The following is a 12,345-nucleotide window of genomic DNA, read 5'->3' as shown; positions in this document are numbered from 1 at the left end:
CACGTGCGCGGCCCATGTGCCATCTCATGGGGCCCGCGGGCCCCCGGACCTCGGGATGCGGCAGCTCAGGGCGCGTAGCTGGGCACCTGGGGAGTTCCGCGATGGAGGAGGGCGAGAGAGCCCTGGCTGCGGCCCGACCCGGCGCAAGCAGCTGCGGACCTCGGCCGCCTGGCCGCGGGACCCTCGCCGGTCACCTGAGGCTGAGGCTGTGCGCGTGTGAGCGCGAGCGCAGACGTCAGCCTCCGAGGCCCGTGCCGCCTCCCGGTCACGGCGCGCGCCCCCGGCCACCCCCGCAGCGGCTCCGGCCCCACGCGCCCGGGCACGCGGAGCGCCAGACTGCGGCGTCCCGGCGGCCGGGGGCGGGGCGGGGGCGGGGCCAGGCAGCGGGACCCGCCGCCCATTGGTCGAGTGCAGTGCCGGGGGCGGGGCGCCGGCTCTAGGAGGCGGAGGCCGGCGCGGGCTGTGGGTCCGGCGGCTCCGAGCTGGGGAGTGAGCGGGTGGGTAGGTGGGCGCCACACGACGGGTCTGCAGAGGGACTCTCGCGGGGCCTGCAAAGGGCGCCCAGACCTGTGCTGGCGTCTGCTGCTGGGACCGCCAAGAGCCTGGGCTGCGACCACTTTCCCGAGGCACCGTTGACCTTGCTCGGTGGGGCGTTCGCCTCCGGGAGAGGGAAGGAGGGAGGAGCCGCGGGCCCCCGCAGATAGAAAGTTCGCCTGCTCCGGGGGCCAGAGGAGGTGAAGTGGGAGGAGGAGTCGGTTTAGACTAACTCGGAGCTGCGAAACCTTGGGGCGGCGTTCAAGGCCCCCTCCCACACGCGCGCGGAGCCCGGCGCCTCGCTCCCCTTTCAGCCGCCGGCATCGCCTCGCCTCGCCTCGCCTCGCAGGGTTGCAGAAAGGAGCCGTGGGAAGAGCTGCCGAGCTGGGGCCGAGGAGGAGGCCCCGGCCGAGCTGAGCAGCAGCCCAACCCGAGCGACCCCCGTCGGGGTGGGCGGAGAAGGTAGCCTAGGCGGCTAGGACGAGTGCGCCCATCCACGCGCGCACCCCCGGCCACCTCCCAAGGACCCCCTGGGAGCCCCTGAGGGTTCTCTCTAAGACTAGAGTCGCCCCTACCGCTCTCCCCTCAGCCCGGAGCCCCAGGCGGGGACCCCGGGATCCGACGTCTCCGCGCCTCCGGGCACCTGGCTCAGCAGGAGTCCCCCGGGTCGGGGCAGGGCAGGGCCGGCGGCGGCGAGCCGGAGCCCGCCCAGCGCCCGGGCCCCGCTGAGTCTTCGGAACCCACCCATGGGGCACCGGCTCCCCGTGCCCCCTCGCCCGGCTGCGCCCAGCCCGGCGCCCCCAGCGGCGCAGAGGAAGAGCCGGACGCAGTGACCCAGGAGCCGCAGACCCTGGAAGACTCGGCGGCCGGAGAGGCAGGCTGTTCTCCGCAGCTCCAGGCGCTTCCAGGCAGCCCTCCGAGCGGAACCAGAGGCCCGACCCGCCCTCCCCAGGTAGGAGAGAGACCCCGGACAGAAGTGGGGAGATGGGTGTAGCGGGGAAGCCAGGCAGAAGGGTTTGAGGATTGTCGGGGTGAGGCTGGGGGAAGCTTGACATGATTCGCACAGTGAAACGGATCGTGGCCGGTCCATCCGGCAGCTTTGCACATCTAGAGAAAATTAAGTCAGCTGAGCACCTACTATGTGTCAGGCTGGGTGCTAGGCCCTTTATTTATGCCTGGTTAGAAAAACTTACTGAACTTCTACTCTTATTGATTGGTGCTAGAAGCTTCCATTCAAGAGCCCATTTGAATATGAGGAGACTGGTTCTCAGGGAGGGAGAGGTACTTACTCTCCCCCTCTTTCCTGAGCCAGCTGCTGCCTGCACACTTGGAAGGAGGGTGGGGCTGGATGTGGTCAGTCCGGTCTCCCTCCCCCCCCACCCCCCGCCCTGAGGAGGACCCCCTCTGAGGAGGGAGGAGTGAGGAGCACCTTCCTTGTCCAGAGTTCCTTAGCTTTCTCTGGGTTGGTGCACGGAGTGTTCCCTGAGTGAGTCCCTTCCCAGGATGGGTGTCCTGTACTCAGCTGGCCAGAGGGACCCCACGCACCTCTGAGGGGCTCCCTCTGACCTCTCCTCTTTGCCCTCAGCCCTGGGAGGAGGAGGAAGGATATTGTCCAGGACCTCCTGGGAGGTAGGAGGCCAGGCTGGGAAGGGCAGCCAGCTCAGGAGCCCGTGATTCAGGCTTCCCCTGGCATCAGGGACACAAGACGGGGTCCCCCAAGACCTCTGCCTGCTCTCCAGTCCCACCCCAGTGGCTGCTCCAAAAAGCCCCTTGCCTTCGCAGAAGCGTCAGGAAGCAAGGGGCCCGCTTGCTGTGTGCCAGGAGCTGTGTCAGCCTCTAGGCTTCTCACTGGGCTCTCTGGGCCACACTCTGGGTTTGCTTTTACCATTTCCCTTTGAGAGATGACCAACCAACCCCCCCAGGCCAGGCCATTTGCCCAAGGTCGCTGAGCTGGTGAAAGGCTGAGCTGGTTTGCTGGCCGGTGATGCCTGCCTGCCTGCCTCCATCCTGAGCCACCGAGGGTGGTGAGGTTGGCTTTGCAAAGCCCCCAGGACCCATCTCAGCGTGGGCACGGAGGCTGGCGAATCCGTGTGTCCAGCGAGGCTGCGACATGCCCAGCGGAGGAGGCTCGAGGTGTGTGGGAGGGAGGGGGGGCAGTGCAGTGGCGGAGCTCTGGGGTGCTCACAGGGAAGGACGCGGCCACACTCTCTCCTGCGGTCCTTGCTCACCTGACCTCCATCTTCCAGGCAGGCCCTGGGGGAGGGGCTCCAGGAAGAAGGGGCGAGCCCCCAGATGCATGCGCTGGGAGCGGGAGCAGGGTTTGCTGGAGAGCCCTGGGCAGTGTGCCGGCGCCCAGCTGCCTGGAGGGAGAGGGAAGGAGACTGTAGCGGGCCTCGGGGGTCATTTCCTCCCAGACTCCGGCCGAGGCTTCCCTGAGTCAGTCACCATTGTGAAAGGCTCCGGTTTGGTCTGGGGATGGGTCTTCAAAGAGGCCAGAGCGCAGGCTTGGAGCCCACGGCCTGACTTTAACCCTGGCCCGGCCACTCATCTCTGTGAACCGGGGCAAGCGACTCCAGTCGATGGTGGTCCCCTCTTCGTGGGGCTGTTGTGAAGTCATTGGAATAACGAACACAAAGTACCCAGTGATGGAAGCCTGCCTGGCTGGGGTGACTGTTCCCCCAGGATGACCCCACCCCAACTCTGCTTCGGGCCTTTCTGCCTCCCAGGTGCCCTTAGAATGGGCCTGGAGTGGGGGGTCTGCCAAGTCAGAGACCTGCACTCAGGGACTCCTCTGTCCCCTTGAACCACCAGGGTGGACTGTCACCCCGAAAAGGGCCCTCTGAACTCTGACCCCTGACTGCTCCTCACTATGTAGGTGTCAGCCTGGCTGAGGATAGAGAGGAGCAGGCAGTGGGGTGGAGAAGTTGTGCCCACAGCACTGCCCACAGCTCCTCTGGGGGAGGAGAAGGGGGAGAGATGCGAGGGTGGAAGGCGGAGCCCACAGGGGTGCTGTCACCTGGCATCCAGGTGTCCGTGAGCCTCACATAGTCCCACGTGGTTGAGGCCACGTGAAGGCTCACAGTCTTCTCTCACAGAAGAAAGCCACAGATTTTCCCTCTCCTTGTTTGCCTCTCCCTGCCTCCCTGCCTCCTCTCTCTGACTCCCTCCTCTTCTCTCTGATTCCCTGCCTCCTCTCTCTCTCTCCTCTCTCTGAGCCCCTGTCTCCTCTCTCTGACTCTGTCTCCTCTCTCTGGGCCTTAGCCCATTCAGTCCCTGATATTAGCATGTCCGTAAGAGGAGCCCTATGGGTAGAGGCTGGGGTAGGTGGGGATGGAGACAAACACTGTTTCTGGGGGCTGCTGGCCTCCTTCCCTCTCGGTCTAGACAGAGGTGACTACCAGCAGAGTCAAGCTCCCTGTAGAGGGACTTGGGGAGGGGATGTCCTTGTTGGGGCCTCTTCCCCCCATCTCTGCTGGAGGCCCAGGCTGGTCACAGCTCTGAAGGAGACTGAGAAGGGTTCGCTGCTGTTGATCTTGTATCCCCGGCTCCCCACTGCCCACCTATGCGTGTGCCTAAGGCACTGAGACCCTCCTTGTCACCGCCCCCGGGCCAGCCAGGCAGGGCGGGGGTGGAGGGAGAAGAGCCCAGAGGCAGAGCCATTTGCTTCATTCATTCATGGATCACTTATTGAGCGCCAGCTGTGTACACGGCACTGAAATCCTGTGGTAAATGGAAAGATGGCTTCAGACATGAGTAGGGTGGGGGCGTGGGGGTCTTAGCTTGGAGTCACTGTCCTTGGAGCCACCCTTATTAACTCGGGTGCCAGTCACGTAGCCTTTAAGCACCAGGGTCCTTATTTGTGAAATGAGGAAGATAAGAGGTGCCTCAGAGGGAGGGGGTGAGGAGACGCCACGGCACTGGGCAGCCTGCCTGCGGCCCCTCCCTCCTCTGCTGGTGGCAGACAGGTGTGGAACCATGAGCAAGTTACCGAGCTCCGCTGTGTTCCAATGCCCTCGTCTGTACGTTGGGATAACTCCACCTGCCTTCTGGGATCACTGAGGGGCGAAGGAGGTTAGGACGTGTTCTCATCACTTGGAACATTCTGGAATTTATTAACTGCAAAATAAATGCCAGCTATTATTCGTCTACACTTAGCACAGTGCTTGGCATGCGGCAGGGGCTTGGTTCATGGTGATCGCTAGCCTGGCTCCCGGCCTGGGTCAGCGGTGTGCTGAGCAGCCTCACTGTGTGCGCCTCTTGGCAAGTCATTCATTGACATTGTGGCCGCTGGAATCAGCCACGGTGGCAGTATGTACGCCGGGGAAATCGACAAACGCTAGCAATCAGAGCTTTTTCAAAAGGTATTTTTTTGAGAGCCAGTTTACTGCGCAGCGGCTGTCCGTCGCCTGGGTGGGCAGGACGTGTGCCAGGAGACTTGCACACAGGATCTGTCTCCGCCTCAGTTCTCGGCATCATGGCAGACAGAGCTGTAAGATGTCGGAGAGAGCCTTTGCGTACATGAGGGAGGCACTCCAGGCCACTGACCCGGGGCACTCAGGGGTGGGGGCCAGCACGTACCCCCCTTTGTGACTCCTCTGAGCCCCGTTTTCCCCGCCTGCACCTCCCTGTGTGGCGGCCTGGGGGTCGCTATTTCAGGGGCCCGTATCCATTTCTCGTTCCTCTGCTCTGGAGAGGAAGGGGTTCCTGCCAGGGTGGGTCGGGTCCGAGCAGCCTTCAGACAGGAGTAGCATTTGAGCCAGACCCTGAAACATACAAGGGAGGGGGGTGTTCCGGGGGAGGGACTCGCCTGAGCTGGGGAGCGGAGGCAGATCTCAGCGGAGCTCAAACCAACTAGAGTGACAGGGGCTTGGGGGTCCAACTAGAGTGACGGGGGCTTGGGGGTCCTGGGGGGATCCTGATGGGTGCTGACCCCGCTCCCGCTCTCTGTCGCAGCCCCGAGCCATGATGAAGACCCTGTCCAGCGGGAACTGCACGTTCAGCGTGCCCGCCAAGAACTCGTACCGCATGGTGGTGCTGGGCGCCTCCCGGGTGGGCAAGAGCTCCATTGTCTCCCGCTTCCTCAACGGCCGCTTCGAGGACCAGTACACGCCCACCATCGAGGACTTCCACCGGAAGGTCTACAACATCCGCGGCGACATGTACCAGCTGGACATCCTGGACACGTCCGGCAACCACCCCTTTCCCGCCATGCGCAGGCTCTCCATCCTCACAGGTGGGTGCCTGGGCTGGGCGTGGGTGCCGTGCATGTGGGCTATGTGCCCAGCGCTTTACAGCGGGCAGAGTGCTTGCCTGCCCATCGTCTGAGACGAAGGTCACAGAGGCCCCGTGCGCTGTGCAGGCGACATCAGTATTGCCGCTTGTCCGGGCAAAGTTGGTGCCAGGGCCCAAATTCCCTCTGTCCAGCTCTGGATCCATTACCCAGGACTCCAGAGCGGCCTTCCCGACCAGGAACTGACAGACGGGCTGGGATGTCCCTCTCCCGGGAACACAGGGGCTGCCGCCTTCCTCCTGAGGGAGGTGACTCAGCAGGGCTCCGGGGCCCATGGCCAGTCTGCTGGGCTCAGGTCTCTTGTCCTTTGCCACCTCTCAGAGCGGTAAGAACAGGAGCCCGGTGGGGGTCAGCCAGAGGGCAGGCGGGGGCCCTGCCCGTGCTGGGGGCTCGGTAGTAATGACGTAACGGTGGTGGTGATAGCTAACAGTTACTAAGAGCTATGTGTCTGGGGCCCAGTCTCAGAGTTCGGCATTTGTTTATTTAATCCTCACAGCTAACCTAGGAGACGGGTATTCGCCTCTGTTTTACAGGTGGGGGAACTGGGGCCCAGCGAGGTTACGTTACTCCGGTGGTAACACCGCTGATGACTGGAAGTCTGGCTCGTGCTTTACCACTAAGCTATCCTGAAGCCGCTCAGCCCCGCGAGATTGCTGGGGATGAAGGGGCAGGTGGAGATGGGGGCTGGGCCGTCACTCACGTGACGCCAGCAGTTTCGTGTGGTAACGAAGGGGGCAGGCCTAGAAGCCAGGCTGCCTGGGTCCAAGTCCTGGTTCCCCTGCGTCCTGGTTTGGTGCTGGGCACGGGCTTGATCTCTTCGTGCCTCACTTTTCTCCTCTGTTGTTGGCATCACATCAGCCATTGTGAGAACTAAATGAGTTAACAGGTGAGAGGCGCTGGGTGAGCAGATAGCAAGTGCTCAGTGAGTATCGGTGGGAAGTAAAGCAGCGTGTGCAGCGTGCCTGCTGCGGGCTCTGCGGAGGCCTGTCCCAGGCCACGCCCACCCATCGCTGGGCGGTGATGAAGGGACGGAAAGAGCAAGTAACCCCCTCTCCAGTCACCGCCAGAGTCACCCTCAAATCAGATGCTTCTGCACCAAGAATCCCATGTCATGCTCACCCTCCCCCCACACCCTGCTCATGCCCCCTCTTGGGGTGCCAGGCTTGGGGTGAAATAGTCCATATTTCAGAGAGGCGGTGTGTGAATAGAAAGAGCCCTGGACTGACCTGGGTTCGAGTCCTGACTCCACCATGGGGGTGGCGTAGACATGTGATCAGAGGTCCTAATTGCAGCCTTGCCAGCTGCTCGGGCATAGCCTCTCCTCCTCCAGTGAGGCTGAGAGGAATGGAGGAAAGTGCATGGGGCACTTCCAGCACAGGGTGGCTGTTGCAGGACTGTCAGCCCTTGGGGAGGGGCCTGGGGCCCACCCATGTAACTAGGCTGACATCTGAGGCAGGGAGAGGGGGAGAGGCAGAGAGCGACCATAGGCATGTTTTCAAAATTAATCTTGAATGACACAAACAATATATACAAACACACCCTCCTTTAAACACGTAGACCAGGCTGAAAAGCCCCCTTGACTCATGTCCCCTCCCCCGGCCCTGCCCCCTCCGGGGGTGGCCACCCCTCAGTGTGGCGTGGACTGTTCCGGCCCTCCCCCACAAGCACATTAACATTCCTGTTGGAATCCCCACAGCAGAGAGTATTTTCGTCGGTTGCTCTTTTCCGTGCATATACCATTCTGAGCACATCTGCCTGTTGCTTGCTGTTCCACTCACCCATCCGTGCCTCCTTTCCGACCTGGTGCTGATGCGCAGGGCAGTCTGAAAACCATCCCTTCTGCCGCCACCTCTCCCAGCTGCCCACCACGGCCCGCTGACTCTGAAGCTTGGCGCAGGCTCGCATTTGAATATGTCGAGGCTGCCGAATCCTCAGGGGCCCCGGCTTAGCCTGATGGGACGGGTTTGGCAGCCCAAGTGGAATCGGTTGCCAGGCTGGTACTGCCTGGCAAGTGCTTTTCTAAACAGCCCACACCGTCATTCATTCCATCCCATCCCTTCGCATCCATTCAGCGGGCTTTATGAGCACCCACTGTGTGCCGGGCCCTGGGAGGCGGAGAGGGTGATGAGGCCCCCCTGCTCCAGAGCTCACTGTTCAGAGCGCACCATTGGCCGGTGCACAGTTCTGAGCGTGGCAAGTGCTATCCTGGGGACGGACGTGTGCTCTGGGGTCCAGAGGAATGGGCGGCTGCTGCCAGGCCTGGAACCGCTTCATCCTCTCGAGAACTTGGGCCGGTTGCCGCCGCACTGAGCCTCTGTTCCCGCATCGGTAAAGCAGGGATCTGGCCATCTCACCAAGGTGAGGAAGGGTCTTTGAGCGTGAGGTTGTGATCACTGTAGTAAGATCTGGAAATTGGGATGAAGGCGGCAGCCCTTTCTCCACCCCTGCCCCTCCACATCGTCCCTGTTTCAGATTCAAAGGTCTCCTCCAGTGATGCCGTGAGCTAAACTAGGGGTAGTGTGGCCCTTGGAAGCCAGCACTCGCTTATTCTTCTCAAGATTTATTCAAGAAGCAGAGAGCACCTACTGTGTGCCGGGCACTGGCTAGGCGAGGACAGACTTGGCCCCCAATCTTGGCCTGGCCATATGGAGCTGTGGGATCTGGGGCAGGCTGCTCGCCCTTTCTGAGCCCCAGTTTGCTCACTGTACCACGAAGGTAACATACCTCACAGAGGTCTTGTAAGGACTCAGGGAAACGGTGGGCATGAAGTGTGTGGCCCGTGCCGGCTCCTGAAGGTGCGTGTTCTCATTAGCATTGTTGATACCCAAAACCACTGGCCAGCGTCACTGCAGTCATCTCCTGTGACCCTCAAGGTCATCCCACAGGGCAGTGCTGCGTCCACATGGGACAGATGGGGAAATGAGATTGGTGAGGTCGCATGGCGCCCTGAGGTCACGTGGTCCCCTGAGGTCACGTGGTCCCCTGAAGGCCGTGTGGCTGATGAGTGGAGGAGGCAAGACGCACACCCGGGCCACCCAATGCCCACCGAGTTCCTGCTGTGCGTGAGGTGCAGCTCCCGGCCTGGGGTGTGCCCTGAACGAGACAGGCAGGACCCCTCCTCTCGTGGACGTTGTATTTATTGTTATTTTACCACCGTCCCCACAAGCGCCTAAGTCACTCAGCCCTGCGGGGAAACGGGGGTGAATGAACCGTGTCCGAGCCAGGCGGTGCCACCGGTGAGCTGCGCGGCCTCGTGGGGGAGAGGGCTGTCGGGAGCCGCCTGCGAACTCACCGCCTGGGGTTTCTCTTCCCACAGGGGACGTCTTCATCCTGGTGTTCAGCCTGGACAGCCGGGAGTCCTTCGACGAGGTCAAGCGCCTGCAGAAGCAGATCCTGGAGGTCAAGTCCTGCCTGAAGAACAAGACCAAGGAGGCGGCGGAGCTGCCCATGGTCATCTGCGGCAACAAGAACGACCACGGCGAGCTGTGCCGCCAGGTGCCCGCCACCGAGGCCGAGCTGCTGGTGTCGGGCGACGAGAACTGCGCCTACTTCGAGGTGTCGGCCAAGAAGAACACCAACGTGGACGAGATGTTCTACGTGCTCTTCAGCATGGCCAAGCTGCCCCACGAGATGAGCCCCGCCCTGCACCGGAAGATCTCCGTGCAGTACGGCGACGCCTTCCACCCCAGGCCCTTCTGCATGCGCCGCGTCAAGGAGACGGACGCCTACGGCATGGTCTCGCCCTTCGCCCGCCGCCCCAGCGTCAACAGTGACCTCAAGTACATCAAGGCCAAGGTCCTCCGGGAGGGCCAGGCCCGGGAGCGGGACAAGTGCACCATCCAGTGAGCGGGAGGGACGCTGGGGCGGGGCTCGGGTAGTGCCTTACGGGAGGCGGCCCGGATGCCCGCACCCCCCAAGAGACCCCCCAATGGCAGTCGTTGGCGCCAGACTGGAGGACCCCAGCCTTGAACCTCTGAACCTTCTCTTGCCTCCCTGCCTCCTCCCTCTGATTCCACGGATCCCCCTGGTCCCTGCTCCGCCGGATGGGGACGGATCTCCGCAAGCAGGAGACGAGGCTGGGAGACAGCTGGACTTGATGCAGGGACCCAAGTCGAGCCTTCCTGGCCTTGGGTCATAAGAAACACTGATGCCAGAGGGGCCAGGACCCCTGCACCCCACAGGGCCTCCTGGGACGGCGCCAGGATGAAAACAGCACCCAGAGCAGCCGGGAGAGCTCGGCTGTCCTGCCGTGAGACCCAGCTTGGCTCAGCTGGCAGCTAGGAGAGCCCTGCACTCCCAATCCTGAAACTCTTGCCCTCTGGCTCAGCTGTTTCTACCCCTGCCCCCCACGTGGGCCCTGGCTGTCCGGGACCTCAAGCCAGGGGCATCTGTGTGTGGAAGGGGGTGCAGCCACGTCTCTGGGGCCACGTCCGTCTCCGGGACCACCTGCCTCCCTCCGCCTCCTCTCCCAGGTTCGCCCGTCTGCTGGTTTACTTTGTTGTTACAGCTGTTCTCACGTCGTGTGTAGCGTAGGAATGGAAATCCTTGTACTGTAAAAGCCTAGTGACCCCTCGTTGGCCAGGCCCCCACCCAGTTCATGTCCACTGCCTCCCCCGCGCCCCGGCGGGGTTCCATGGCCTGTCTGCAGCTGGACACTGCCCTCCATCTGAGCTTTACAGTCCACACTCACCCAGGCGGGGCTGGGTGTTGGGCCGCTTCTGTCCCAACACCCCTAACCCCACCCCCCCCAGCTAGTTCAGGACAGAGCTCCATCTAGAACCAGGCTCTCCTCGGTGCTTGGGCCACTGTGTGCTGGAAACGGGGTGAGTGATGCACTTTATGACCCCAAGGCCAGGGCCTTCCCCAGGCCTGGCCTCTTTCCCCTCCCCCGCCCGCCTCTGCCCACCCTGCTGTCCCACTGCCTTCCGCACACACAGCTGGTGGGAGGCTTGGAGGAGCAGCCGGGAGCCAGAGCCGAGCCTGGGAGAAGCAGGTGTAAAGACTCCCAGTGGGTCTTTTTCTCGTGCCCGGGATGGGGCGGTACTGGGTACCAGGCCTGCTGGGATTTGAACCTCTAGACCAAACGCTCTTGTCATCAGCTCTTAAATACACTTTGTACTTTACTTTTCTGAAAATATTGATGTTTGGGGCCACAGAGAACCTTAATAATCATCTAGTGACTCTTTCCAAGGCCCAGAGAGGGTAAGCAACTTGCCCGAGGTCACACAGCAAGTCTAGGAGCGGCAGACACAGGGCTAGGTCTGGGCATTCAGCACACACCGTGATGTGTGTCCTCTCCTCATGCTGCCTCTGAGGCTCCTGTAGATTCGGTGTACGTTGTGCCCACGTAGGCAGTGTACACACCTGCGAACACACATACACACAAGCCCTAGCCTCAGCTCTGCACACCCTCCGCCCGCACCCTGGCCCCTGCTGCTCACTGCAGCAGCCCTGACCTGCATCTGTGCCCCTGCCCATCCCGCCCCGACCCTTCCGATACCTTGGCCAGGGCAGGTGTGCGGCCTGGCCTCGCCCAGATCTCTGTGTATCCTCTCTAATATTAAAGTGGGTTTGTTTCTAAGCCGTGTCCTTGACCGTGTGCATGTCCAAGAGGAGGTGGCCTCTTCCCCCCACAGCTGGTCTTTCCCTCCCCGAGTGGCACCTGCTGGGGCCCTCGCTCTGTGTCGGTGTCAGTCTTCACGGTTAAGGATGTGGGGGGAGGGGGGAATCGACTCCAAGCCTCTCTTAGCCCAGGCCCTCCTGGGCCCTCTTGGGGGGGTGCTGAGCGTCTGTCCCTCTAGAGGGGTGGCCCGGTGAGAGAGGAGAGGACCCTGGGGACCGTCAGCCCGTTGGCGTCACCATGGTTGGGCTCCATGTGGCTCCCATAGAGCATCGATTTTGCCCCCAGGGGATATTTGGCAATGTCTCGGAACTGGGTAGGGGTGGGGGAGGGGTGTCGTGCTCCTGGCATCTGGTGGGAGGAGGTGAGGGACGCTGCTGAACCCCTCCTGTGGCCGGGACAGCCCCGCAAGAAAGAGTCACCACGTGGACGGTCAGCCCTGAGGGCAGGACACTGCCCAGGCCTGTGCACGGCTGATAGGACGTACGACTTTCTGGATGAGCAGAGTGTGCCTTCCTGGGCAATGAGACGGGACAGGGGTGGGTGGCAGGTGGAGGGAGAGGGAGGAGGCCTTGTCCTGGTACAACCCTGAACGTGCCACCTTGGACCCAGGGGGAAGGGAAGGGAACGGGCCGGGTCCGGCTGCATGCCTTCCACCCCTCACCCCCCCACCGCCTCGGGTCTTCAGCTCCCGGAGAAACGTGCTCCTCATGTTTATCTGATTTTAGCATCATGTCCAAGATGGCAGAGCCGGTGAGGGGGCAGGTCGGGGAGTCCACACCAGAGGCCACCGAGCTCCATGTGGGCGAGGAAAGGATTTGCAACTGGGAGTTGTGGGCGGGTCTGTGCTGCTGATCAGTCAGCAAAGTTCCCTGCATGTAGGTGCAAGGCCTGAGACGGA

At 62.3% G+C, this 12,345-nt stretch overlaps 1 protein-coding gene across 1 annotated transcript; it reads left to right on the top strand.

Moving 5' to 3' along the window:
* The first annotated feature begins 1,088 nt into the window (after positions 1–1,088).
* Positions 1,089–11,405, top strand: RASD2 (RASD family member 2). Its single transcript, XM_059681679.1, has 3 exons — positions 1,089–1,486; positions 5,488–5,767; positions 9,141–11,405. Exons 2-3 carry the CDS (start codon positions 5,497–5,499, stop codon positions 9,668–9,670), a joined length of 801 nt encoding a protein of 266 aa, XP_059537662.1. The 5' UTR covers positions 1,089–1,486; positions 5,488–5,496; the 3' UTR covers positions 9,671–11,405.
* Positions 11,406–12,345: the final 940 nt, after the last annotated feature.

The sequence above is a fragment of the Myotis daubentonii genome, chromosome 2 (genome assembly GCF_963259705.1).
Source record: "Myotis daubentonii chromosome 2, mMyoDau2.1, whole genome shotgun sequence".
In the NCBI taxonomy this organism is placed as follows: domain Eukaryota; kingdom Metazoa; phylum Chordata; class Mammalia; order Chiroptera; family Vespertilionidae; genus Myotis; species Myotis daubentonii.
This window is presented reverse-complemented; position numbering and strand designations above follow the sequence as displayed.

Excerpts from the sequence above, each read along its gene's own strand:
- RASD2 (XM_059681679.1), top strand. The coding sequence starts at position 5,497 with ATGATGAAGACCCTGTCCAGCGGGAACTGCACGTTCAGCGTGCCCGCC. Across the intron at positions 5,768-9,140 it reads CAGGCTCTCCATCCTCACAG|GGGACGTCTTCATCCTGGTG; the intron begins GTGGGTGCCTGG and ends CTCTTCCCACAG.